We start from the raw sequence: 26,497 nt of genomic DNA on the forward strand, positions 1-26,497 counted from the left end.
AAATGTCTGAGATTAAAAAAAACAAACAAGAAGAAGAAGAAGAAAACAAAGAAAACAGGAATGGAGAGCAGATATTATCTGTGATCTCTGTAGTAACATCACACAGATTGTAACAATATTGTTAAGATGCCCTGAAATGCTCATCATTCTGCTCTGTTTTGATTAGCATATTTATCTTCTTTACATGTATCAGTTTCTTATCACACCTATTGTACACAGCTTGATGCTCACGCATGTACACTACCCACTCTGACTAACCCAGGCTTCCACTGAAGAGGCTACATATAGTGAACCACAACACCAAAATGAACCTTTACCCAGTTTATTTGCTTTCTCCGCCGGGTTTCCTTTTTTGTTCTTTAATGCTGTGGTTGCACTTTAAACAAGAAGATACCGAGTTTTTAAAAAAACCCCAAAACAAAGTTCAATTTTCAGTTTTGTTGCAGAGAGCGGAAAAGCCTGAATTTGTGGGAGTAGGTCACATATGTGCGAGAGAAATATAAAATGGATTTTAATATGCTGAACTGTATGTTGTGCTTCCTGTACTCCAACATAAACATATATCATAAACCTTTGAATAGAGCTTCTTTAACATTTACAAGTTATACATTTACCAAATTGGTTTGCTTCTTTTGCTTCCACCAGCTTTGATATTTCAGCAAATGCAAAGGGAGACAACAAGAAGTAAAAGGAAGTTAAGTCATCTTTAACAGAAAAAAATGAAAATAAATAAAATAAGAAACAAGACACAAGTCCTCAAAAACGTTTGTCATAACCAACAATGAACGGAATTTTTCATTTTCTTATTTTCTCTTTTTTACAATACATGTTTGTTTTTTTTAAAAACCCCGCTGGTTAAGGTTATGGTCTCAGGTAGATCTTCCACAGTCAATCTTCACAGTTTGTGTAAAAGCAGAGAAACATTCTCGCTAGAGTAATAAAATATCATGACTATTATTATGGTCATTATTATCTTTTATTCTCGTATTGTTCCATAGAAATGGTGGAGGATAGGGGTGAGGCGTGTCACCCTAATGAAGCGCCTGCAGTCCCAAAGTTCCTGCTCTCCTCCCTGTACAACGCAATGTTTTATTCAGCAGTTGTTCTTTTGTTTTGTTAAAAAAAAATCTTGCCCGCAGGGGAGGAGAACTGTGGGAATGGAGAGTGGGGTAGTCATTCGGTGAAGTGTCTTTATCCTCCTCTATGATCTTAAACTGTTTTCCTGCACAAGACAACCCCCCCCCCAAAACCTCCCCCCCACAAAAACAGAACAAACAAGGAAATAACAAAAAAGGATCCAGAGCCTCACTTTGACCGTTGCCACTCTTTTTTCTTTTTCGTAATCCAAATTGTTTCCAAACCTGTGCTCAGGGTCTGCCAGCACTGCCTGGTTGGCTGCCCTCACATGAAACTGTGCATAGGCATAGGCTTAAGTGCATGCACACACAAAAACGCGCGCTGATACTCGCGGGCGACTGCTCCGTCGGGAGTAAAATCCGGACGCGGCACAACCCCCTCTCTCGATCTTGAACGCGCCTTGCCCTCCCATCAGCACTTGTGGGGCAAAAGAAACATGTAGAAAATAGCCCATCAGAGGAAACATGAACAGAGACTTGTTTGATGTCGATTAACACCCAGGCTCACGATTCGGTTTGTAATCTGAAGGCACTTTGTTTCATGGCAGAAAGTAAAGTGGCTTCTGTTCCACAGGCAGACCGCTGACTGAATATTCGAGTGGGGCCTCGCTAATCGGACCTTCCTCTACTCTCTGCCTGTTTTTCCTCTCCCTCCTCTGCTTTGTCTCCTTCTCACTTTTAAGCTCGAACATCTCTCTGCCTTCCAGTCCACCTGTCTACACCTCTGCTGAGCCTTCTGCTCTTATTGTTCTGCCACCATACCGTCAGTTGGCCACTTGGACTCGTGAGCACAGTGTTAAAAGATACGTAGGCAGCTACAGGGGAGTAAGCAGACAGAACTAAATGTTGTCGGAGTCCTTGTTTTTCTACAGTACAGCACCGAGCAGATAAAGAAATGCCAAAGAATGACACGAGGCTGGGCTAAAGTGAAAAACAAGTGTCGGGGATTGGCATCTGGTGCAAGAAAATGGAGATAAAGATACACAGAGAAAGGTCTAATTGAATGTATTGATAAGCAGGGAAATGTTACTTCATATTCAAAAAGTCAGCAGTGTCTGTATTTCCTTCCGTCGTCAAAGGAAGCTTTCCGGCGCCTCATGAAATGGTTCTTGTGCTTTACAAACTACCCTCCCACGATGCTTGTGATCTCCTCCGCCGGTCCGGGCTCATTCGTCACCGACCTGCCTTTGTGCTCGTAAAGACGTCCAGAGTTCTGCGTCAGCGGGTGTTTTTCTGTAAAAGAGGTCTCTTTAAAAAAAATGTAGCGCATCTTCTTTATTTACTTTTTGTGTAACTTTTTAATCACTTATTTTTTCTCTCTTGCTCATTTAATAACTGCGGCCTTTCTGTGGTCTGCAGTCCATGGGGGGACCCCGCTGCTTTCAGGATGCATGAATCTTTGGTGATTGGATGTTGAGGGTACAGCTCACAGACGGCGGCTCTGAATATTCGCCTCTGAGATGATGGAGAAATGGGTCACCTTTGACCTTCCAGGAGGGTCAGCACCAAGGTGACACATAGCAGCCATATATGGCAGGATGTGGACAGAGCCTTGGCGCTGAGATCTAAATGGGGGGGAAAGAAATAAGCAAACATTTCAATACAAACATGGGAAGATAAGTGGTGAAGGGAATACTGATTTTATTACTCATACTATTTAATATGGCTTTATCCATCTGTAGCATGCTGATTCACTTCAGAAATATGTTGAGTGTGTTGAATACTAAAGCTTTTCCATTTAGCCAAATACAAGACTATGCATACAGAAATATTACTAACTCAGCAGTCATGAAAGAGCTATAACATCATGATTATCCCTGTGGCTTTCACTATCTTTTAATGAGCTTTTAACTAGTAAATAATGGGCTGTTACCAGCAAAGAGCTCTGCTGCTTAAAGCTAATGAGTTGCTCGGTAACCACAACAATTGGTCAGTTCAGCTTAAAGATCTGAAGATTCGGTGTGCAGACGTAAATGCTCTCATCTAACATCTGTGCATGAGGCTGCAGTGCTCAGCATTGTGTTTGTGCGATGTTTTTGTTCTGTTTCTGTTCTGGGCTTTAGGTTAAATGGTGATTTTAAATTCACTACATACAGCTGAGGTCAGAAGTTTAAATACACTCACCATGGGGATGAATGTCATGGTAATTATGGGCTTTTAATGATTTCTTTAAAATGATTAGACAGCATACATCTTTAATTACTGAAAAACAAGAACTGGATGCACAAGTTTTAAATGATTTTGAATTTTCTCTAATCTACACAGGGTCCAAATTATATATACAGGCTCCAACACATACGTAGATGTTACGGTCGCTGACCTCTAGTGGCTCTCCCTCTGTAGAGGAGTTGTTTGTCTCCTTTTCTTGTGTTGCAGGTCTGCCTCATGAGCCGCAGCTGAGGTGTGTTCCAGCTCGTCAGCCACGGCATATAGTCTGCCATCCTAAACTGCCACACCCCCTGCCATTTTCCCCATTTTTGCCAGAGCTGTGAGCTGTGGAGTTTTGGGCAGCGGGCCTTAGTGTGTATGTGTATGTGTGTGAGAACTTACCCTCTGTGAACTTTGGTTTTTCTTTCTTTTATTGTAAGCAAAGGTGTACCCTTATTGTGTTAATTAGTTTGTCATTGTGGAAGCAGGTAGGGGTTCTCTGCCATTTTTGTTTCAACTGTTTTCTCCTGGTTTGCTTAGACAGGGTGAGCTCCCTGTCTAACCATTGTGTTTTGTTTTGGTTAGTGAGTACTTGGTTTTGATTTCTAGCTAAAGGGGGGTGTTTTGTTTATTGTTTTGGCCTTGGAGACCCTGAAGAAAAGAGCTTCCCTGTGTTTGTTTTACTGTAGTAGTTTTAGGCAATAAATCTTGTATACTGACATCTATTTCTCCAGTAGTTCATGTGTTCCCTTTCACTTTGTGTTACCCCTCACTCCAGTCGACACTTCGTTCTTAAGTGGGGCGTAACATAAGTGGGGGCTCGTCCGGGATTTGAAACCGGGACCTCTCGCACGTAACAGTAGACCACCACTTTGGACTAGCAAGTTGCACTTTGACGAGACACTTCATTAGACATCAACAAGCTTCCAGCGTGATTCTGGTTGGATATCTGAGCGTTCTTCTTGGCGGGATTTACAAGATCCTTTTAAATTGTGTGGTTTCCTGGCACAGTCCTGGCTTTTAAGCATAATCTACATTTAAGAAGTTTAATGTTAGCCTGCTTTATCCATTCCAAAACCAATTTTGATATGTGTTTGGGATCATTTGGAGGTAGTTTATTATTTTATCAACTTAGTGCAGTTTCCACTTCATGGCGGGCTTGAGCATTGGTGGTTCCTGGGTTGTTCGTTAACATCCTAACCAATTTCCTATCATCTCAGAATCACACTTTGGGTCTTGTACTTATGTATAATTGTTCAAACTGATTATGCGCAGTTGTTTTGGTAAGGGCCATTAAGCTTCTGAAATAGCCTTTCCAAAACCCCGACCTCAACACTAGTCAAAATTTGAGGACTATGCTTAAAAGCGAGGTCTGTGCCCACAAACCAACTAATTTAAATGAACTCTACTAATTATGCTAAAATAGGTGGTCAAATATCCAAGCAGAATTATACCAGAAGCTTGTTGATGGCTTCTAAAAGTGTTTGGTCGAGGTGCAACGTGGCAAGGGACAAGAAGCCCCAAATTAAAAGCCCCAAATTAAAATTACATTCATGTGTATGTAAACTCCTAACCACAAATGAAGATGACTGTGAGGGATTCAGTACTATCACAGGTGTATCCCATGTCTTTCCTAAAGTAAGCTGGGTGGCTCCAGAACACCCTGCCCACAATAGCTGGATAAATGGTAAAGCTGGATCTCCTGCTGTGCAAGAAAGCAAATATACGTTTTCTCCCATATGTTTGCTACTAACTTCTTTGAACAAATCCTAAAACAGACACAATGTAGCATTTTTCTTTCTGAGCTGGAAAATCAGTCAGAAGTCATCTCTCATCATTCCTCACGACATCTTGCTCAGTTTTCCCCTCTCACATCACGCCGAATCATGTAAGATTCATTGCGTGAGATTGAATTGCATAATTCATAACATTACTCTGTCCTCAGCCCGGGCGACTACTCCTTTACTTCCAAAATGAATTAATGCTGTCGCTTTGAATCATAATGCACCCAAATGAAAAATAACCTATACAATAACAAACTCGCAGCAACAAAAACAATGCATCTTGCGGACCGAGATCACTGTCTCTGATTGCCGTTAGATGGGCAGTTATTTTCCACCACGGACGTGAAAAATGAAAACAGATTATCTTGATTCATTTATGGCATGTTAAAGAGATGTCTAAGTCTGAACGGCTCTTGGAAATAATTCCTGCAGAATAAATAACGGGAATTAAATCAAGGAAACTGTATTTGTCTGCCAACCAATAATGCCCTGTCAATTGCAGGCCATTTTCCGTGTCCTGTTTTCTGTTTTTTACCTTCTGTTTGTTCCAGCAGCGCAATTACAGTACTCCACTCAGCCAGCGCGGCTATCATTCATGTGATTACACACCCTGTTGCCATGGCAACCATGCTTTCCCCATGAGATGGTCGTTTTATGCTGCCAGCTGTCTAAGATTAGATCCTCTCTCATAAATCTGAACCTTGTCCGGTGAGGTAGAGAGAGAGTACCTGGGACTTAGATAAGAGGGACAGAGGAGAGGATGGAGGAGGCGGATGCGTGGTGCTACTCACTGGGCGGCGGGTCTCGACACTCCCCTTCCTCCAGCGTGATATCATCAATAGCAATGTCTCCTTCAATGCCTGGTCCCCGAATCCCTTGAAGTACGACCTACAGAGAGTAGCACAAGTCATTATGTTGAATCTTGAGAGACCAAAAAACCAACAAAAATAAAGAACAGGAAAAAAAGGGAAATTTGAACTGCAGTAAGATAAAGACTGAGTCAGTGCACAGTGTAATTTAGCTAAATTACATCTGGGAAAAAAACCCTTAAAAACACAACAGCAGGTGGCAAGTATTTGCTTATAATGTCACAAAATTTAAAACCAAGACTTTTGGAAGCTGCAACTAAAGTTACCTATTTTACAACTAAAGCTGTAAAAATGATGGAAGTTCTGCAGCTTTCCATCATCCACTCACAAAGTTCAGGCTTCCTGATGGAAATGAGCGTCATACCAGACATTTTGTGGGAATGCCGGCTACTTCTCACAGCTACATCAGTGTTTAGCCCCCAGGGAAACCAATACCACACAAACACAGGCAAAGAAGAAAATAGAGGGCACCGAGGGAAACGCTACTGCATATTGAATGAAAGTTTTTTAGGCTCACCTGGAAAGACGATGTTGGGTGGATGCTTACTTTGGCCTGCTTCCAGCGGTCACCTTGATTGCCACTTAGCGACCACACGAGGCCTTCTGAAGCCGTTTGACCCTTTTGCTTTAGGAATGCATTTAGCGTTCCTGCATTGAGGAGAGAGACAGTTGGACTGTTGCCAAAACATTTTCTAATGGCTCAAAAGAAAGTATTCATATCTTGGAATTACGACTTAATAATCATTATATGTTTTCATTTTATAGTGCTAACTCCTTTTGTCCTACATTTAGAGTACTTCCTCTATATTATGCCCCAAATGACAACTCACTCTTATTTAATTTAAGTAGGTCATTAGAAATTAAGGTAACTGGTCGATTGTAGCCACCTCTCAGCAGTACATGAAATCCATGTGAGGGGACAATTAGGGTGTGCAAGTGGAGGGTGAATCCCATATGTTTATGTTGGAGTAACAAATATATGTATGCTTTTGCAGAGACATTCGATAGGGTATACGTTCTGCAAAGTTTAAAATTTAAGGAGCAGCAGGCAGAAAAGAAATGGAAAAAAATAGAAAAATAGCAGAATTCCAAAAATAGAGAGCCGTCTTCCAAGAGCTGCCCTTCTTTAAGCCACAGTTACAGGTAAGTACATCTGCTTTAAATACCTTTTCAACTTTATATTGACTATTGAATTCTTCATTTTCACCAGGTGACAGTCCTTTGTTGGACATATTACCACACTTGGTTTTACCGTGCTATGCAGCCTTTTTTAAACCCAATATCACGGCAAAGCGTTGAATGGACACGGTGGACCGGCATGTCTATTACACGTTTTGCCAGGATACTGGGTTGCTTTTTTTCTGCTCCTTACAGTGCTTTATAGTTCTAAAGTGATCTGATATGAAAAGATCCGTTACAAGGCAAAGACTGCTGTCACAGGCTTGATTTTGTAAAGTCTGACACGCTGTCAGGGGTTCAAGAGTATAGTTCCTTGTAAGATCATTTGAATTACAATATGCCAAAATAGGAACATTTGTCAGCACCAACCACTGTTGTACTTCATGTACAATTCCTTCAAAAAGTAATCAGACATCTTAACGTTTTTATTCGTTTTAAAAAGAATAAAATATGCAGTCCACCTGTGATGAACTGATTTGATTGGACATAAAACAATCAAAGGCTCCCAGAAGTCACACTGCATGTGAGAACTAAAACCAAGACATGAGGTCCATGAAGTCTCTGTTGACCTCACAAAGCTGACAATGTTTGGCTGGACAATCAGTTGGTTGACCAGCCAAACTGCAAAGGGTCTTTATCGGGGATGTTCCCAGGAACTGCAGCTAAGTGGTCAAAAGATCTGTGAAGAGATGAGAGAACCAGCCAGTAGGACAACTAACTCAGAAGCAGTGCACAGAGAAGAAGGGAAGAAGTCTTGATTAAAAAGTAAATGAAAGCACTCTTGGAAACTGTCAAATGGCATTTAAAAGACTGAGAATAAAGATGAAATACCCCGTTGCACAATGCTACCATGCAATACCATGGTTCACAGCAGCATCGTGCAATGACAAGCAGACTGCTCTGGGTCAAGGAAAGGATGAAAGCCAAATATCTCAATCAAAACTCTTAAAAAATCTATTTTACGACAAAAAAAAGCTGCTGCCTTTTTTCTAAGTGGGTCTATATTATACACCACCTGACCATGTACATTAAAGAACTCCGTAGTAATCTGTTCCAGATTAATCCCAAATAAAATTGGGCTTCTGATCTAATATTCACCTGTGTATCCCGCATTTCAGATTTATATATTCTTCTGAATACGAAGCAGAGCCAAGCAGTAGCAAAGGTTAAACTCAGGTTATATGAATTGATACATCTATTAAGTGTCTGCATGCAAAGATAAATTATTCTCTCACTCATGATGGTCCAAATTAATTATCACTAAAGGGCAACGTGTGATGAGAATTTCTCGATAAATGGAAATACTTTCCCTCTAGAGGGCAGTTCTTCTGAGTTTATCATTAGTTTCAAACTATTTCTGCCAAGTTTAGTTTTCTTTTTCAGCTCAGCTGGATTTCCACTAAAGCTACAGAAAATAATCCACTGAGTGCCACTGCCAGCTCTATATTACAAAACACAACATGACAGATCTATTTCAGCGAAATTCCTATATCAGTTAACAATAACACAGATGTACTGGGTCTTACTGAGACAGAACAGACAATATACCAAGTCTGCATTAAAGACTACCCTCAGTGAGGTCTCTTGTCTGGCCCCAGGCTTTGATATAAAACTGTCAGATGATGACACTGAGTGCAACCACTGTTCCCTCCTTTACAAACATACCAATTGTGTGTGTGTGTGTGTTTGTGGTATTTCTAATTTGCCATGCTGGAACAGGGAGTGCATGTATGAGAGAGAACATCATCTTTTTTGCAGTGGGCTAACAGGAGCAGCATCCAAAGACTCAAATCAGGTTAGCACTGACACCACAGCAAAGCTCAGTGCGAGCAGTGCTCTGAAGTCAAGTGGATTTCACAAATATGGGAAGCAGCACCTTTGCGTTGACTCAACCAGTGAGGCAAACTTTCATTTGATGCATCTTTGCTTCAGCTAGATGCCTCATTACTGGTAAGCCCCCACCCTGGATAGGTAAAAAAAACAAGAAGAAGAGGGAAAGCTACGCTGTTCACACTCTCTCATCAGCACGGTATACACTCCCCCCCCCCGACAGCACAATCTCCATTGAGAGATGAGCTCTTGTACAGAACATGACCCGCGGTTTCATCTCCTGTGGAAGTGTTTAGGATGTAGGAGGATTCTTGCTGAGCTAACTGGCTTACATTTTCTTTGAACTCATAGCGATGTAGGTGGTTATGTCAGTGTCATCACATCCTGAGCAAAAGCATATGCTGTATATTCTTTGGAGTACTTTTTTTTTTTAAAGGAATACCTTTGGCAGACACTTGTGAAATTTAAAAAGATCTGAGAAGAGAAAGATGTGAGTCTGGTGAACAGTGAAGAACAGCTCCTGGAAATTTTTCAATTATGCAGTGAGGATGGTAGAGAGGTGGATTGAGGTGCTGTACCACCCTCCTTGCTAATGAAAAGATGACTCAGTTGCTTCTCAGAAGGTCAGGCTTAACGCGCGCTTGGTTGGTGTGCTTTGCTCGAGACTTAATCCTATAAACAAATGCGACACGGCCTCCAAAGGCAAACTTTGATGTGCGCTTCAGTAATTAAGTGTGACCTTGTCTCAGGTATCCACCCGCTAGCTAACTATGGAGGAGTTTCTTTGAGCCTGAGCCACTGTTCACATCAGTGCGTAGGCATGACTCTTTATCGACTGATTCTGGCCTTCAGCGATACCGTGCCACAGCCTGACTGTGACTCACGTCAACGGCACCGTGCCAAACAGTACCGAAATCTTCAAATTTCAAGATGGAGCTTTGCCTCACCGGCTGGTTTTGTAAGCCACAGCTTTAAGTGCAAAACAGAAAAAGAAGAAGAAGCTCTCAATTATTTAAAATGCCAAAATTCCCCCAGATAACAGAAAATATGAAATGCATATATTATTTGGGCAATTTGTCATAAGCATTTACTCCTCTGGGAAGAAAATATCACAAACCAACATTCCTGAGCTTGGGGCAAATGTTTCTCACGGACGGAGAGGCAGAATACCAAATGAAGCGCCGCCATGGAGGATCTGAGCTGGGTTTCAAGTCCTTGACATTTAGCCCATTCATCATAACACGCCACAGTCTGGGCATGGGCCTCACCACAGACGGGGAGGGCAGGAGAAGAGAGGGTCTGGCTGGCGATCAATTTGAGCAAATTGGAAATGTCACGGCCTACTCAACCTCAGCGGGGAGCCGGAGGAGCTCTCATCTCCCTGCTGAGTCGCCCTCCAACACCTCTACCCTTATATTCTCTCCACCTCCCTCGCCTCCTCCTCTCCAGATGTTTGGTCTGGCCCACCTGCCTAGACACTTCCACTCTAGCTCTCCCCTGAGGACACCCGGAATGGAGCCTAAATTTCAGAGCATATGCAAGCCATGTTATCAAGTCCAGTGTAATACTTAATGACTAACCTCTCTCAGCATGTTTTGCTTAATTAAAGATATTGTTCTCCATGTTTTAGAATTAGCATTTTACAGGCACGGTGCTCATGTTTACGCTTTGTTAGTATCTGCATTTCCTATTTCTGCCTTTCGTCCTGTTATCTCGGCTACCTGTTGCTAATTTATTTTCATGTAAGTCCATTACAGAAATTCCAATTGTTAGCTCCAAACACAAAATGGAAATAAGTTAATGGGATGGATATGCTCCTTAGTCAAAGGTGGATTTATGGATGTAGATAAAAACTTAAGATTATACAAATAAATTATTTAGTCAGTATGTATAAACTAACCATGAACTAAATCACTCATATAAAGTGTCTCACAATATAATGTAAATAAAAACAGAATGCAATGATTTGCAAATCTAATAAACCCACATCTTTAACAAATCAGATGTTTGAACTGAGAAAATGTGATATTTTAAGAAAAATAATAACTCATTTTGGCAGGTTTTCATTGAAAAAGACATTGCAGCATATGCTACTCTAAAACCAGTGTATATCTTTGGGCATGGTGGCTTTCCAGATGTGCAACTGGCTTTTCCATAGTCCGTAATGCACCCACATACCATCTGAGATAGAGAGTTCTGAACTGATAACAGTCCCTTTACTCTTTAGTCCAGAGCATGCGGTGTCCATGTTCTCCAAAAAGAATTTCAATTTGTCTGACCACAGTATGGCCTTGGTCCATTTAAAAAGAGATTTAAAATTGTGTTTCTGGATCATGTCATCATTCGGCTTCTTCTTAACCTGCATTTGTAGACGGCAAGGTGAGCTGTGCTCACAGAAAATGATTTGTGGAAGTGTTCCTGAGCCCACGCAGAGAGAGCCCAGAGATCAGGGGCATCCAGTGTTGACTTTTAACTGTGTCACTTACACGCAAAATTGCTGAGTGCAAGTGAATCTTTTCTGATATGATGTACTGTGTATGAGATATTTAAAATCTTTGCTATTTTATGTTGAGGAACATTATTCTGAAATTTCTGCAGAAAGAAACTTTCTGCCCCTCTTTACTTCTGAGAAACGATGCCTCTCTTAGATGCACTTTTAAAAACACTTTTACATGTTGCTGATGCGTTGCGTTGTGTTGCTACCTAACCTAACTAGTTGCAAAACGTTGCTCAAGCTGTTTCTTTTCACTTTTCCAGCCTTTTGTTGACCCCGTCCCAACTTTTTTACGATACGTTGCTGCCATCAAATTCCAAATGGGCTATGTTTTTCATGAAACAGTAAAATGTCTCAGTTAAAACATTTTATATATTCTCTGAATGAATAAAATATGGATTTATGAGATCTGCGTTTTTACATTTTACACAGCATTCCAATTAAAATTACCTTTGATATCCATTCGTGAGCTTACAAAAATTGAAAGAAACTATTCACAATGACATTTGTGTCTAACAGTAGTTAAACAAGGAGAGCTCATTGTAGATGTCAGCACTTGAATTTGAGTTCATTTAAGGAGACCCCAAGCTGCCGGGGGGAAATGAGTACTCCCAGTTTGGTTGCGGTTAGCTGCTGGAGATTGCTGGCAGTCGCTGTGAAATCAACTGCTAAAGCCCCAGGCGTGCAGGACTAAAGAGCAGTCAGTGTTGGATTTTGCAGACAAGTCAGTGTCTTCCATGCAAACCGGTAGCTGGTAACCACAGCTGTCTGCTAATGGCTACAAAAATCACAAGTAGATTTTCAGTGCAGTTCTTTGCGACTGATTTTATCCAGGGAATTTTTGTCTTTGTAACCAGTGGTTACTAGTGGTGTGCGATACTGCATATTTTGGTATCGATCCGATTCCCATTAAATACGTGTCAGTATCGCCGATATTGATAGCGATACTTTTTAATAAATAAGGTGGATGCGTCATTGAATTGCTAAATCTTAATTAATTTTCATGACCTTAAGTGTTTTTATTATTAAATAGTTGAAACCCAGGACATAATTAGGACAAAGTTTATAATTAAATAGAAAATGCTTTATTATTGTGGCTGATCTGCGATGCCGCTGCAGGTGATATGGACTCACCTACACCACATCTAAAATCACGCCTCGCTGGCTTAAAACCTGTGCTCTGCTTGTGTTGCTGTTGTTGGTGATGATGTGTACGGCTGGCAGCTGGAGAGCTGCAGTTGTTGAATGTACTGTTACAGCAACGGTGTGATTATTGTAAGAATAAATGATGTTGCGAAGCATGAAAATGCCACCGGGTCTGTCGTGGTGGTTTAGTTATCAAGTTTTTTTTTTTCAAGAAAAATCTTAAATAAAAAGTGCACACAAATCAGTAAATAAGTTAAAACAAGTGCTGCTGAGAAACTATAATACAAAAATTACAATTGAAATTCTAAAGAACTGGTGAAAATATAATATGTAAACAACTTAACAATCCCCAAAGCGTCGAAGTCACGTGACAACGCAAGACTTAAACACAAGGGGGAGCAAAGTGTGCCTGCTCTGCGCTGACACAGGAGCGGCGAGTTGGGCAACCTGGCTGTTTCGTCTTTGCCGAAAGCACAGCATCGCAAACAAGAGCAGAACTTAAAGTAAAGAATCGATCTCACCAGGCTAGTATCGATCCGATACCGATGCCGACTTGGTATCGATACAATCGATATTTGGATTGAGCCGCCCACCACTAGCGGTTACCAGGGGGACCAGTGACTGGTCTCTAGTCCTGTGTCACTGAGGCCTTGATAAAGGGTTGCGTTTTATTACTACTTACAAACTTTACAAAGTCCTGCACTCAGGTCCCTGTCTCAGAGTTTATAACAAAACAGACTTCAAAGGAAACAAAATAGAAGTTGGAGTAAGATATGTGACGCTGAAGAGCCAAGTCAGGTTATTAAAAGGTGAAAAAAGAAGCTGCAGAAGTTGGAGTGTGGAGACCATCAATGTCTTTCTAGGATCCTGAAGTAATTGAAGTCAAATGCTGACTATAAATGTCAAAAAGAGAGGGGAGGTGAGCTGCTGGCCTGTAGCAGTTTCACAGTTTGCTGAATTCCTCTTGAAATTCCTCTCTTGGCATTTTTCACTGTCACTGATTGATTTTTCTTTCTATACTTTATCTATTTTTAAATATCCTTTTTTCTGTACTAAAATATATTTCAGTGAAATACTATTTTTTTAGCTGCCTATCTCTGTGGGTTATTTCCCTCTGGTTTGGTGTCACTAGAATTTCACTTAAATGGCCTGAAACCAAATTGAGAACACATAAATAATGAGTCGAAGACATCAGTTTTAGTTATCTCACATGAAGAACTTGTGTGGTTAAAAAGTATTATATTTGATATTGGATATGAATATTTTTAGAAGCACAAAGTACGCCGACTGTTTCCTCTGAGATACTGTGCCTACAATTCTGTCATGTTTTTGGTACATGTGCAATCATGTGAAAACATGTTTTTTCCACAGGACTCTATGCAGTCTTGTGAAAAACAAGTACACCCTTACTGTTTTCCACAGGAATCAAGGGAGTACAAAGCAGAAAGATGCTGCTAATCAAATGCATTTGATTAAATGAACATTTCGGCAGTTTTCAGGCTTTTAGGTGAGTGTTAACAAAATGTCACAATCTTCCCAGGAGTTGATATCCAAGAGAATCCACCACAAGGTCAGACTGTGCAATGCTCACTCTACAGGCCTCATTTAGCACAATAAACACTACAGTTCATGACAATACAATTAGAAAAAGACTAAACAAGTACGGCTTGTTTGGAAGGGCTGCCAGGACAAAGCATCTTCTTTCCTCAAAATAACATGGCTGCAGGCTATAGATTCACAGATTAGCATCTTCAAAACAACAACAAACAAACAAACAAACAAAAAAGCCCTCAGAAGACTTCTGGAACCAAGTCCATTGAACCAAAGTGGAGATATTTGACCTTACCATCAATGGACTGACCCACGAATCACAATGAATTGAAGCAATGTTATAAAAAGAAAGAGTGGGCTACAATTCTTTCACAACGATGTGAGAGACTGACAACATCATACAGGAAAGATTACTTCAAGTTATTGCTGTTAAAAGTGGTTCTACAAGCTACCGAGTCACAGAGAGCTCTTAGTTTTTCACAGACTGCTCACATGGCTTTGAAAACTCTCATTTTCACATGACTGCAGATCTTGCTGTCATTTAGATTCATTGTTTTTTAATCCTATTCCTTTATCACTTCAGCTCATATGCTAACAGTGCCTGTTTCTCACTGACATGGCTCTGGCTCCTAAACTGGACCATTAAGAATTTTCTGGGCGTATAGACTATTTCCAAATTCTGCCCACCGTGATCTTCTTTCCACAAAAATAAGAATTAAGTCATGCAATGAAAAGCAAAGCTGGTTCTGCATCAACACTAGTACCGGTGCCTTGAAAAAGACACAAGATGACCCACGTCCACTGGTGACCTTTTTCGCCTTATAAAGGTGTGTAGTAGCTGATGATAGGGAGTTAGGTTGGGACAGAGAAACCCTGGAGGGCTTCAACAGTGCATAAACTGCTATTTTTGTGCTAGAGCAAAACTCCTAAATGCACTGAGCGTACAAACAGCACACATTCAAAGCAGGAGTGCTTGTGGTTGGCTGATTGGGTCTCTGGTGAAGATAGTCAGATGTAAGCCACAGAGTGCTCCTTCAGTCGCTCAGCCATCTTCAAATGGGCCATGCAGGGTTGTTATCTACATTGTGAGATGAATGTGAGGGCTAACACCCAGAATCTGTGCGCACACCTTTTGAAGGAGTGTGTTGCAAAAAGGAGACATCTTTTACTTGAAACATCTGACAGCTACACTTAGAATTTTTTGGAAAGAAAGCGCAAAGCTCCACACCAAACACACCACTGGGAGAAACTCTCAGGAAATGACTGCAATTCTGTTGCTTAGAGGAAAAAGTGCTGCTTTCTTTTTTGTTTGGCCGTGACTACTGCGTTTCCTCTCTCACAAACAAGAAGTCCTTCACAAAAAGAAAGAAAAAACTCCAGTGAAACACACATCTGCTGGACACCAAAACCAAGAACCTCATCATAATTAATGCCAGCGGTATGTCCGACAGATGCTTGATGACGTACTCTTTTAGAAATAAAATTTCATGTGGTGTTGCCTTACTGACTGTGCTTAGTTCCACGAGAATAAGAAAGCAACTCCTTTATACAGCAGAGAACTGCCAAAGCAACTTGAAATCCACTCAAAGCTGGTTTTGCTGTTTTATCAAGCAAAAACGGGGAGCAGTGATAGACTTTAAAATTGTTTAAGAAATTAAGCAGTGGTTTTAAATGAAGGCAATCATTCTTACCTATGTGTTTCCCATACATGTGGTAGAAGAAGCCAAAGCAGTAGGCAGGTGGATTGGTGATACCGTAAGGGTTTTTAGGTGCTACGTTGAAAAATGGACTTATAAGCCGTGCTTGGTCTCCTTCCTTGCGCGGTCTTGACGTCTCGATGTACATGTAGAAACCTTGAAATGGATAAAAAACACACATGCGGACACCAGAGTTATGAGAACAAAATAAAAGGGGCTCTACATTTTCATAAACTGTGGTCTGATCTTTCAGTGCCTTCTCATCCTCTCGTGTCAAATACTCCCGTTTTATCAGAAGAGACGGCTGTTCTTCGGATTAGATCTTAAACCAATAGGTGTGGTAATACAAACTGCCAAGAGCTGATGGTCTAATTTAAAAAAGCAGAAAAGACTTATTAGAAGTGTGGCAGTGGCTTAAGTCACAGGTTTCACAGCTGTTGCAGCTTTCTCATAATTTGTTTTTTTTAATTACTTGCTGATTCGTTTTGCCTTTACTCCCTTTCTACCTTTGCTTGCTTAATTTTAGCCATCAAACCTACCCGGCTTCACGAGATTAATGCAGCAGGTTTGAAAAAAACAGGCAAATAAACTTTAAATATGATTGCACGCATACAAAGATCCATATGTAACATACTGGGAGTGAGATCTGTATGAGAGGAACATAATAGAGCATCTAAATCAAAACTATTGACACAGTGTGACTAAACTAATAACACAGTTTTCATGACTTTACTAAACAAACTCATCATTTATTGGCTGAGTGAATGCTGACCCCAGCCCAGCAGCCAGACCCTGAACTTTAACAGGTAACAAGCAGATGAGCAGTCAGGCTGCTTCTTCCATTTTAAGCTGTTTGTATTTAGTTATATATATATATAATTATATCTCTATATATTTCTCTGAATACTTATGTTGGCCCCATCAGCAACTTCACTGTCCCTGACTGTGAAATGTCACAAACATTTCTCTTTGAATCCCTGACAAATTGTTTTATCACTGTAAATATTGCGGTAATGACACCTTCCATAATAAAGATAAGGGCCAGAGCTCACTAGTCGCAAAAAACCTGGCACAGATACAGTGAGGTTACATTTATGGTCCCTTGGTCTGACAGCGGTGGACAGCAGCAGTGATGCCTATAAGTCAGACAGCCCTCTGCGTGCGAGCCAAATTATCTGAAGCCAATCTCAGCCCAGCCACAGGCACAGGCAAGGTAGCTTGTGAGCCGCTCCACAGCCCTCCAGCCAAAATCAAATGGAATATCTCCCTCAGCTGAATCTCATATTAGATAATTATGCACAAAAAAATGAATGGGGCTGCTAATGAAAAGCTGGACATTTTGAAACCATTAGGTGATTAAAGCCAATGCATTATTTACTGCCTCAGCTGCTGCTGCTGGTACCGTAGCACCATAATAGGCACCAACTGTATATTTCACCACAGACAACTTCCATCAAAGGATTCATTAAAAATCCTCTAAAAGACTCTTGCATATCCATTTTTCTTATTTATTCCTTGAATATGCAATACCTGTACATGCAGCTCTCGAGAGCGAATGCTAAACTTACTATGCAGAGTCTAATTTGGGTGCCATGGAAACAGCGACGAGGATCATTTAGAAGATTATCTTGCAAATAAATGATGATCAAGGATCCTCACTGTTAGTTTGTGCAGCATCAAATATTTGGTGACACAATGAGCACAGCTGAAATCATCTTCTTTGAATTGTCCCATCTTATTTCGTCGTTTTGAAAAGTGACACTTGTTTTTGTTTGTTTGCAAATAAACATATGAAATAATCAAAATGCTATGTGACCGATAATGTGATAATCACATTGCTTCACTGTCCCCTGGGGGCATTTGTGGATTCATTCATTGTGGATGGAGCACATAAGAAACAACAGTGTCCATTTAAATGTGTGCATTCAACATGCTAATTTCTAATACAACAAGCAGGTAGACTTTTTTCAGAGGCTCGCTGACAGCTGGCAAGAATGATCACTAAGGCCTAGACCAGCTGTGGTTTTTACTATTACCACAGATTTTTGCAATATCATTGCTCAGCCGTACATATAAATCACAAGATGAGAAATATTATGAAATTACTTGCCCACTGGTTAGTGAATGTTAAGGTTGGTCACGATTTGTGTTATACTCTGCAATATTTTTATCAATGCATAGAGGTTTTTGCTACAGTATCCACTGTAATTGTAGCCTATAACATTTATTCAGAGAAGAGAAACAATGAGGGCTTGGCAAAGACACTCTTATCATACATGATAATGACCCCGATTGCATTACAGCAACGTGGCGATCAATATACATTGTAAGCTCATCTATGATATATCACCACATCTCTATAACTGAAGGTAAAAAATATGCTCCGAATGGACCCAACCCCTCCCAAAAAACAAAACAAAAAACGCATGTATGTATTTACTAGGGTGTTAACTTACCACCATTTTTTCCCTACGATTTTTTTTCTTTTTCAAAGCAACTTAGATCACTTATGTTCACATTGCTCCCTCTTGATATGGAGGAGTAATGACATAATTACTCTGCTAATTGAATTGGTGGGGACAGAGTCACAACGCCTGCATTTTATGTTTTAATAAAACTATCAATATTTCTTTCCACTGCATTGATATTATATCGCAAAAGGAAGCCAATACAATGTACCGCCTCATTGATATTTTGTCTGACCTCTAGGGAGGGCTAACGCACAGGCAGATTGTGCTAAACAACAGGCCATTAAAAACAGCGACGCGCTGTTTTACAGTTTATGTATTTGGGGCCTTTTAAAATGCACCGATTCATCCATTTATTGTGATTATTATCTTTTCCTTGTGTTTTTCAGGAGATAACAAAGACCACTTGGCTTTGGCGATGTGTTTAAAAACTTCCAACCAGCCACTGTGAGTGTAACAACTGGCAATAAGGATTGTGCGCACGTGTGTCGATTTCCGGAGTTCTCCCACTCCCAATGAACCATTTCCAGCAAATGCAATCATGGAAGAGTATTTCTAGACAAAGAATACATAATCACCTAACTGGGATCATTTAGGTTTTGAACCAGACAAAATGGGCAATCTGAAGGACTCGGTGACCTAAGGGACTATGCAATCAGATGAAGGATACCTCTGCTTACATCCTCTGAATGAACAAACAGATGGGGCATAAAACATGCCATGATATGGTCGGGAAACTTAACCACACATACATTTTTGCTCCAATTCTTAAAGATGACTAATAGTTCAACCTTGCTTTTAACTCCAATTGATGGGTCATTTCAACTAAAGACAGCTTCACTGACATTTAATCAATGACATATTTTGTCAAAGAAAAAAAATCATGGAATGTGCGTGATGTGGGACAACTCAACCTGCCAGTTGCAATTACTACACGCCTTGAATATTTCTTTAGAGGTTAATTATTTATCAATTTCTCTCTCAAGGGCAGGCCATCAAATTAGCAAAGTAAGACAATGAGAATCATCTCCTCCATTAATAAAAAAAGAAGTAGACTCAGCCACTAGCTAAAACAAATATGCAATACTTTTACTAGGGATAAGCAATGATTGGCTAGTCGCTGCTTGGACATGTCAAGGGTGGAAGTTTGAGCTCCTTACCTTGCTTGGAGCCACTGTGATCACCACTAGGGCCAGTGTTGGGTGTATACTTGGTGTCGCGGGTGGCTGCACTGTGTCGCGTCCAGTCAAAATCATCATTCTTGTCCTGGGTGAACATGCAGATGGGCTCCTCCTCAAAGCTGCAGTGGAACTCTCCTGGTGAATGACAGAGCACGTCGTTTCAGAAGAGTGAGAAGTTACAGTACACTGCTATGTCTTGAGTAGCGCGACACCTACTGTATATCTATGACATTTCCTGCGGCATGTGTGCGTGTGTGCATGTGTCTCGGGGGGATACATAGACCAACCCGAGTCCTAATTACATCATGCAATCTGGTGAAAAGAATTTCTATATTAAGATGTGACCTCTCACTGACTGTGAGGGAGGTGCCATTGAATGTGTTTTTCTTTTTTTCTTGACTACGACATGCAGTTCTGTTTTCTACTTAACCAGAGTCTATGAAGACAGAGTGCTCCACTGAAGAAACACCCAAAGGCGGTTTGTGTGTGCGACTATCAGACAGCCCACTACCGAAGCATGATGGATGACATTCAATAAACGCAGCCACAGCACAGTAAATAATTTCAAACTTAATACAAATCTCCTGTTAAAACATAATTTTGTGAGGTTTGGCACAGATACAGTAGAAAACTTTTATCTGAATCAGGTGAGCCTCTTGTGATTTTGAACAATCCCCGACATCCCCCCTTTTTAACAGGTTTAAAAGAAAAATGGGGTGATTGTTCTCCAATGTTTCATATCCTCTAACCAGTGAGACTTCTTTAAACCTGACAACCGCCTTTTCTATCAGCTTCCATCTTCTCTGTAGTAGGTGTGCAGGTGAAAATATTAAGTCCCCCCACCCGTGACAACAAGTTCAAAACAAGTGGAATGACTGAATGAGGGTGGAACGACGTTGTTATTGGTCACATGAAAGGGAATGTATAAGTGAATAGACTGTGATGATGAGTGCAAATCCCCATGCACTCAGTTTAATGAAGGGGTAGTGGCTGGATCGACTCTGTCAAAAAGAAGAGAGAAAAAAAAAAACAAACGATGCAAAAAGCACCTGACCAGAGGACTTGGCGGCGCTAAGCGGTGTCCTCAAAGAGATAGCAAAAAACACAGCATTTAGATTCAGGACGCAGGCATGTGCTCTGATAAATATTCATTGATTTATTAAAACGTAGCTGGGAGCAGTTTGGAGTGGTGACCTTGAGAGGAGCGGGATCTGCAGCTTTTACTCAGGTAATGGAGGTAACACAGACGTAGAGGTGTGGTGTGGGTGGATGGGCCGGGGGATGGAAGAGGGCAGTGATGCTGCGAGGCAGAGAGAGAGCGAGAGAATGAGCTGGAGCGAGAGAAGAAGAGGTGGTGGAGAGGGAAAAGTGCAGCAAGGGGCCGCGTTTGAGGCACTCTTGACTCTTCTCCTCATGAGCATGCAGATTTAAATGGAGGTCTAGCTCCTGGTGCTAGACATTAACGTCCCTATCCGCAGCGAGCTAAACTAAATGTTTTCGCCTCGTGCGCCTCAGAGAGATAGGAGGATTTGGAGGATAGGCAGAGGAAGGAGGCAGGGGGGAAGGGGAGGCATGCAGGTAAGATAGTTTCCTGGAGGGATTTGGATAATGATGTTGGTGATTAGGATGTTTGCTATTATGTTGGCAATGTTTCTGTGAACACCCACCAAAATATATATCTATAAAAATAAATAAACCACGATACAAGGCAGCACACTGCCGCACAGCAAGCAATGATTAAGTCTGGATTCTCAAGGCATGAATAATGTGAATTTGTAAAGTTTCAACAATGAAACAATGCGTCATAAATGAAGCTAAACATTAAAGAATATAAACAGCTATGGCACAAATGCATGCATAATTAATGCTCACAGAGCACAGAAGGTGCAAATAAACTCATGCGCCCAGAAACACACACACACACACACACACACAGATACACCAAACGACATCCAACATCTCATGCAAACGCCGTGTCCAAAATGCACAATGTCAAATATCCTGACGCAAGCCTACCCTTTTCTAAAGGCAAGCCTTGCTCAATCATTGCTCATTTACTCCTGTTTTAGAGTCGTTTAAAAACATCTTCCAGTTCAATACTGATTATTTAAGTCGGCTCTCTATAGACGAGACAGTTACTTGGAGTATCCCCACTGTTTTCACAGCCGGTGTTGTGTCAGAAGGAGCACTCTGTCTGATGAGACATGCTAAGTGAGGTGCACATTACTTACTCAGGTGAGGGTTGATGGGAGCTGTGGAAGAGAAAGGCCAGGGATAATCGTTAGTACAAAAAATCTTAGCAGCCTGTCATTACATGAAACACTTATTAAGAGAAAATGTGCATGGAGGCACACGCTGACGTAAAAGAGCTCAACCTGTTGCACCTTCAGACTCTGTGTGGCTGCCTTGTGAGCTCTGCTATTCAGCAAGTAGCAGAGTATTACACAGGCATATATTAACCTTTTGTGAGCAACAAGGAACATATTATGTAAAGATATAGCAGAGAAATAAGAGCTTCAGTAAAAGTGGGACTCGTCTGTCTGTCTGTCTGTGTAGCCTCTGCTTTGCAGTGAGACAGAAACACACAGTGAAAGTGCTTACTAAACATTTCTGACCCATTTGTCATACAGAGCTAGCATGGTCTAACAGCCGTGGCAAGACAGGTTTCTTTCTGGAGTGTGTGACCGCAGAAACAGAGCACTGTTTGCAAAGTATCTGTGCTTCATCTCTGTAAAGCACTTTTGCCTTCTCACTGTAAAAACACGAAGGAAACAGACGGCACCAATCAACTCCCGCACTCAGAACAATGATTATTGAGCAGACACAAAGAGAGATGTCTGGGATTTGAAGTGGAAAAGGTGACAGCATTTATTCGCAGTCTGTTATCTAATGTAAAAGAGTGAGGGATTAGGAAGACCAGCCTGATCACATTAATAAGCTTATAGCGCAACTGCTTATCATTACTGCCATTTACTGGCTTTGCTGATGTTCTTGTCCAAGGTGACTTCCATTTAGAACACTAAGCCTATTTTATCCTTCCATTTAGGAGCCAATAAATCACAAAAATGAGTAATAATCACAAGTGTGTCTGCTAATCAGTTTCCTGCAACTTATATCCTGTCTTTTCAAACCCATCATTATGAAAACTTTGAGATCAAACGCTAACGGAAATACACCGAGGACTTCTTTTGCATTCTGTCCACCTAACCACAGTTCAATGCTTCCCTCATTGATAATTTAAGAGGCTACTGCCGCAGCAAACACATAAAGGTCAAGGGTATCACACAGAGTTGCAGCAAGCCAGTTAGTCGGCACTTCACTTTTTGCAGAGTAAATACCATTTAACCTGTCAAGAAGATTCATGGGCATTTTCATGATCGATTGCTGACCGGCTGAATAGATGCGATACATCAGCTTTACTACAAAACTATGTTGCTGGGTGATTTATGAAACCTTGCTGTTCATGGAGGGAATTGATTTTAATCCAACCAATTAAAGTGAGTAATAACAAATCATTCCTACAAAGGAAAACATGTAGTGAGAGTGGCGAAGTACAGTGGCGCTGATGAAACTGCTGTTTTTAAAAGCTCAAGTTACAAAAAAAAGGAGGGATTTCTGTTTATTGTTGTGTAACTCGTGGAAATGTATGTTTGCTCGGGGATAAAAGGGGAGATAGACAAAGACACATGCCGTGAAGCAACTAAAATTGCATTTTCAGCGCACACCTTCCTTGAAAACGCTTTAAGAATCTTTTATGTGACTGTGAAAATACTCGCCGCCCGACAGTCACTGCTTCCCACTGAATCTACAGTGGACTGCACAGAGCAGCACAGACTGCAGAGGGGGAGGAAATCATCCCGGCTGTTGCAGAGAAAATGTTTTAAATGACAACTTACAGCCTCGAGCCTGCGAAACGGATGCTGAGGTTTCCGACAAAACTCTATTCTTTCAGGCCCCCTCCTGCTCGCCGGCTCTCTCCATCTCAATGTCCCATTTCCTGTAACTCTCACTCCCTCCCTCCCAAATCCCTCTTTCTTCCGATACTGTGGTTATGAAAATGTATTTCGTTGTCTGCATTTTTTTTTTTTACCTGCAGCTTCCCTCGACTGACTCACTACGCCTTAATCCAATCCAAAAGAGTGTGTCTGCTCAAGCAGTGTCTCCATACACACTAAGGAAATCAAGCTGTGCACAGAGAAGGCCCAGAGGCTACTTTTACGACTGTTTTGCATGCAAACACTCTCTCCAGATCACACTTGCATAAAACAGATAATTTTACTTCCAGTATAGATGACTATATTGGATATGGGAAAACAAACAAGCATTAAAATAAACTGCGACAGAGCTCAGCTGTTGACTCGAGCGTTTTAAATGAAGCACTTTTTTTAAAGAAACGTTGCCGCCTTGTCTGTAACTGTGTCTGAACTCCTGAAAACAAGTAGCAGACCTCAATTGCCCTCCTTCAAATGCGCCATGCCGTTAAAGCAGAGATGTGCAAAACCCTCGAGCTCACTGCAAAGGCTTTAAAAAATATCCCAGATTTTCTTCTTAATGCTGCAGCACCCTGCTTTTCCCCCCATAGCTAAAAAGCCTCAAATAATGATTGAGGATGAAATGTAATTTTGATAGTTGTCAAGATAAAAACTCCCAGTGATCACACAGTAGAGTGAAGAGCGGATTTTTCTTTTCTTTTTTTTCTTTCAAACTTCTGTTATTAGAGCACATATTAGGTGCATGTCTGCCTGAATCCTGGTTTATACTTTTCCAGCTGAGAGGACAAAACAAGCTGCATGCTTGATGCATGAATGCCTTCCATCCAAATTGCCTAATTTTGATTGAAACACAAAGTGAGCTCATTGACCGCCAAAGGACATTGGTCCATGGAGGCTGTTCCGGATACAATCACTGACTTCATCTTGGCAGGATTCCCTGCCCACTGGCCTGCGGCTACATTACAAAGCAGCAGACAATTCCAAGGCTCCAGCCAAGTGTCCTCATAGACAACAGTGGCATGCCTGGTTTTATCCTTTCTCTTTTTACTGACCTCATATAATCCACACACTCCCACATTCCCATCAATCATATTTAGGAGTTATGGGTGCGTGCCATGATGTTCTGAGAAGGCCCTGTGTTGGCTCCACAGCTGCCCAACCATCAGCTGGAATAATGACAGTGTGGGTAAATGTAGTTCAGCAATCTTTCCCTCGTGTCTCCGTGACCAAAATAACAAGAGCGACATCACACCATTGTGTCCTTTTTTACAAAAGCCTACTGAGGATGCACTGCTCTGCACAAGTCCTGCAGTAACACACATGGACACACCCGAGCCATGCTGAGCCCCGTGCAAGGCTGTTCTTTCATTAGCGCACATATACATATATACACTGATGGATTGGCATTCACTTTAATTTAAAGAACTGAAGTATAAATGACAGAACAAAGAAGACAAAAGGATAGTTGATTTGATTTGATTTTATTGATTAGCATTCAAATATCTCAGTGAAGACAGAACAAAGATCTACCACAAAGCAAGAAAGCATGAGACAAGGCTAATCAAAAGGTATTGGCTGAAGCCATGTCATGTCACAACATGTTACAGCAGCAATCAAAACAGTTCAAATCATAAATATTCTGGTCCCAACTCTTCTACCAAAAACAAGAGTGGATTTCAAAGGAATGTCAAACGGAGGGACCATCCAGCTGAGCACGGGGAATCCATGAGTCATGCCTTGCACACTTGGTGAGCATAGATTAGCACGAAAAATGGAAACAGCGAGAATCAGCTAGCTCTGTCTGAATCTTTCAGGAGGTAAAGAATCCTAAACACCAGCACCTCTAAAGCTCAATAATTAATATGTCATATATCATTTAATTCTTACCAACTAAAAAAGAAAGAAAAAAAAAGAGTGAAAACCTCTATAGCTCAGAGATCTTTAAGGCTTTTGAGCAGTTGCCAGGCTAAAAAGAAACTCTGGGGAGTCACTGCTACAAGGCTAGCTGTTCAGTCTTTGTTCTAATCCAAGCTCACTGACTGCTGGCTTATATTTAATGAACAGATATGAAAGCTGTATTGATCTTGAATAAATGTATTCCTTTAAGTGAAAGTACTTTATAAAGCAGGACTACTGAGCATGCACAAAATACTGTATCAAAAGAGCAGCTACTATATAGCTATAGCTGTAGCCAAGGACTGCGCTGCAACATGTGCTGTATCTTATTGGTCATGAACATGATTATATGATCAAAAAATGATCAAGGAAGATAGCTTCTGAGGGTTGGTACTATGTGCTGAAAGCTTTGGGTAGCTTAAAAAATATATAGATAAAATATAATCTGAATTCTCAGGTTAAAGCATGCTTCACAGCAACACAAAGAGACAGAACCTGGGACAGCTTTACCACTGAATCACTGCTGGTCAAACAGAAACACCCCACTTACAGTGAGAAACTGAATTTAATATAAGATTTAGGGAGTTTTGCCTTGAGGAGAGGTGTTGTATATGTCACTGCAAGGTGCATAAAAATGGAATATTAAGAAACAGCAGCAGTGTTTTACTGTGACACTGTGAGGGTTGACTGGAGGCTTAAACATTAAATCCTGTGTATTGGAGGAAACAAGAGAGGAAGAGAGACATAGTGGGAGGGGAGCGTTATGAGGAACACCAAACAGATGCTGAGTTTGTCACTGCAGCAAAATTTAAAAGAGCATCTTCAGAGCTTGGTGACATAGCCATTCTTCATCTTGCAACTGGGGACACTGTAACCGCTTTTGTGTTTTCGTGCCAAGTCACAGAAAAGCTGCTACCATCGACTTTATGTGGTTCAGAATGATTGCTCGGCCTTTTGGGCAATGATGGAAAAAACTTCCTCTAATGGAGGACTTATGTTGCAATTTAACACAGGGCAGAAATGTTCAAGCTAACAGCTAACAAACAGACAAAGCCGTGTTTTTTCTGTAGGTTTTCTTCATTTTAGGGTCACAAGGAGGAAGAGACTATCCCACCGTGCAAGGCAA

At 41.1% G+C, this 26,497-nt stretch overlaps 1 protein-coding gene across 7 annotated transcripts in view; it reads right to left on the reverse strand.

Annotated features, from left to right (window-relative positions):
* Positions 1-2,442: 2,442 nt before the first annotated feature.
* Positions 2,443-26,497, reverse strand: part of mdga2a (MAM domain containing glycosylphosphatidylinositol anchor 2a) — a 191,565-nt gene continuing 167,510 nt past the window's right edge. For 5 of the 7 annotated variants that reach the window (XM_013908734.1, XM_005724982.1, XM_013908735.1 and 2 more), the window contains 6 exons: positions 21,715-21,735; positions 19,463-19,618; positions 15,829-15,990; positions 6,455-6,585; positions 5,860-5,956; positions 2,443-2,701 (listed from right to left, as the gene is read on the reverse strand). In XM_013908734.1, coding sequence (XP_013764188.1) covers positions 2,613-2,701; positions 5,860-5,956; positions 6,455-6,585; positions 15,829-15,990; positions 19,463-19,618; positions 21,715-21,735 — 656 coding nt within the window. In that variant the 3' untranslated portion in view covers positions 2,443-2,612. The remainder of the gene's footprint in view (positions 2,702-5,859; positions 5,957-6,454; positions 6,586-15,828; positions 15,991-19,462; positions 19,619-21,714; positions 21,736-26,497) is intronic. The other 2 variants (XM_005724984.1, XM_013908736.1) reach the window with 1 other exon arrangement.

This window comes from Pundamilia nyererei, unplaced genomic scaffold (genome assembly GCF_000239375.1).
Source record: "Pundamilia nyererei isolate P.nyererei 1_Seehausen unplaced genomic scaffold, PunNye1.0 scaffold00013, whole genome shotgun sequence".
In the NCBI taxonomy this organism is placed as follows: Eukaryota; Metazoa; Chordata; class Actinopteri; order Cichliformes; family Cichlidae; genus Pundamilia; species Pundamilia nyererei.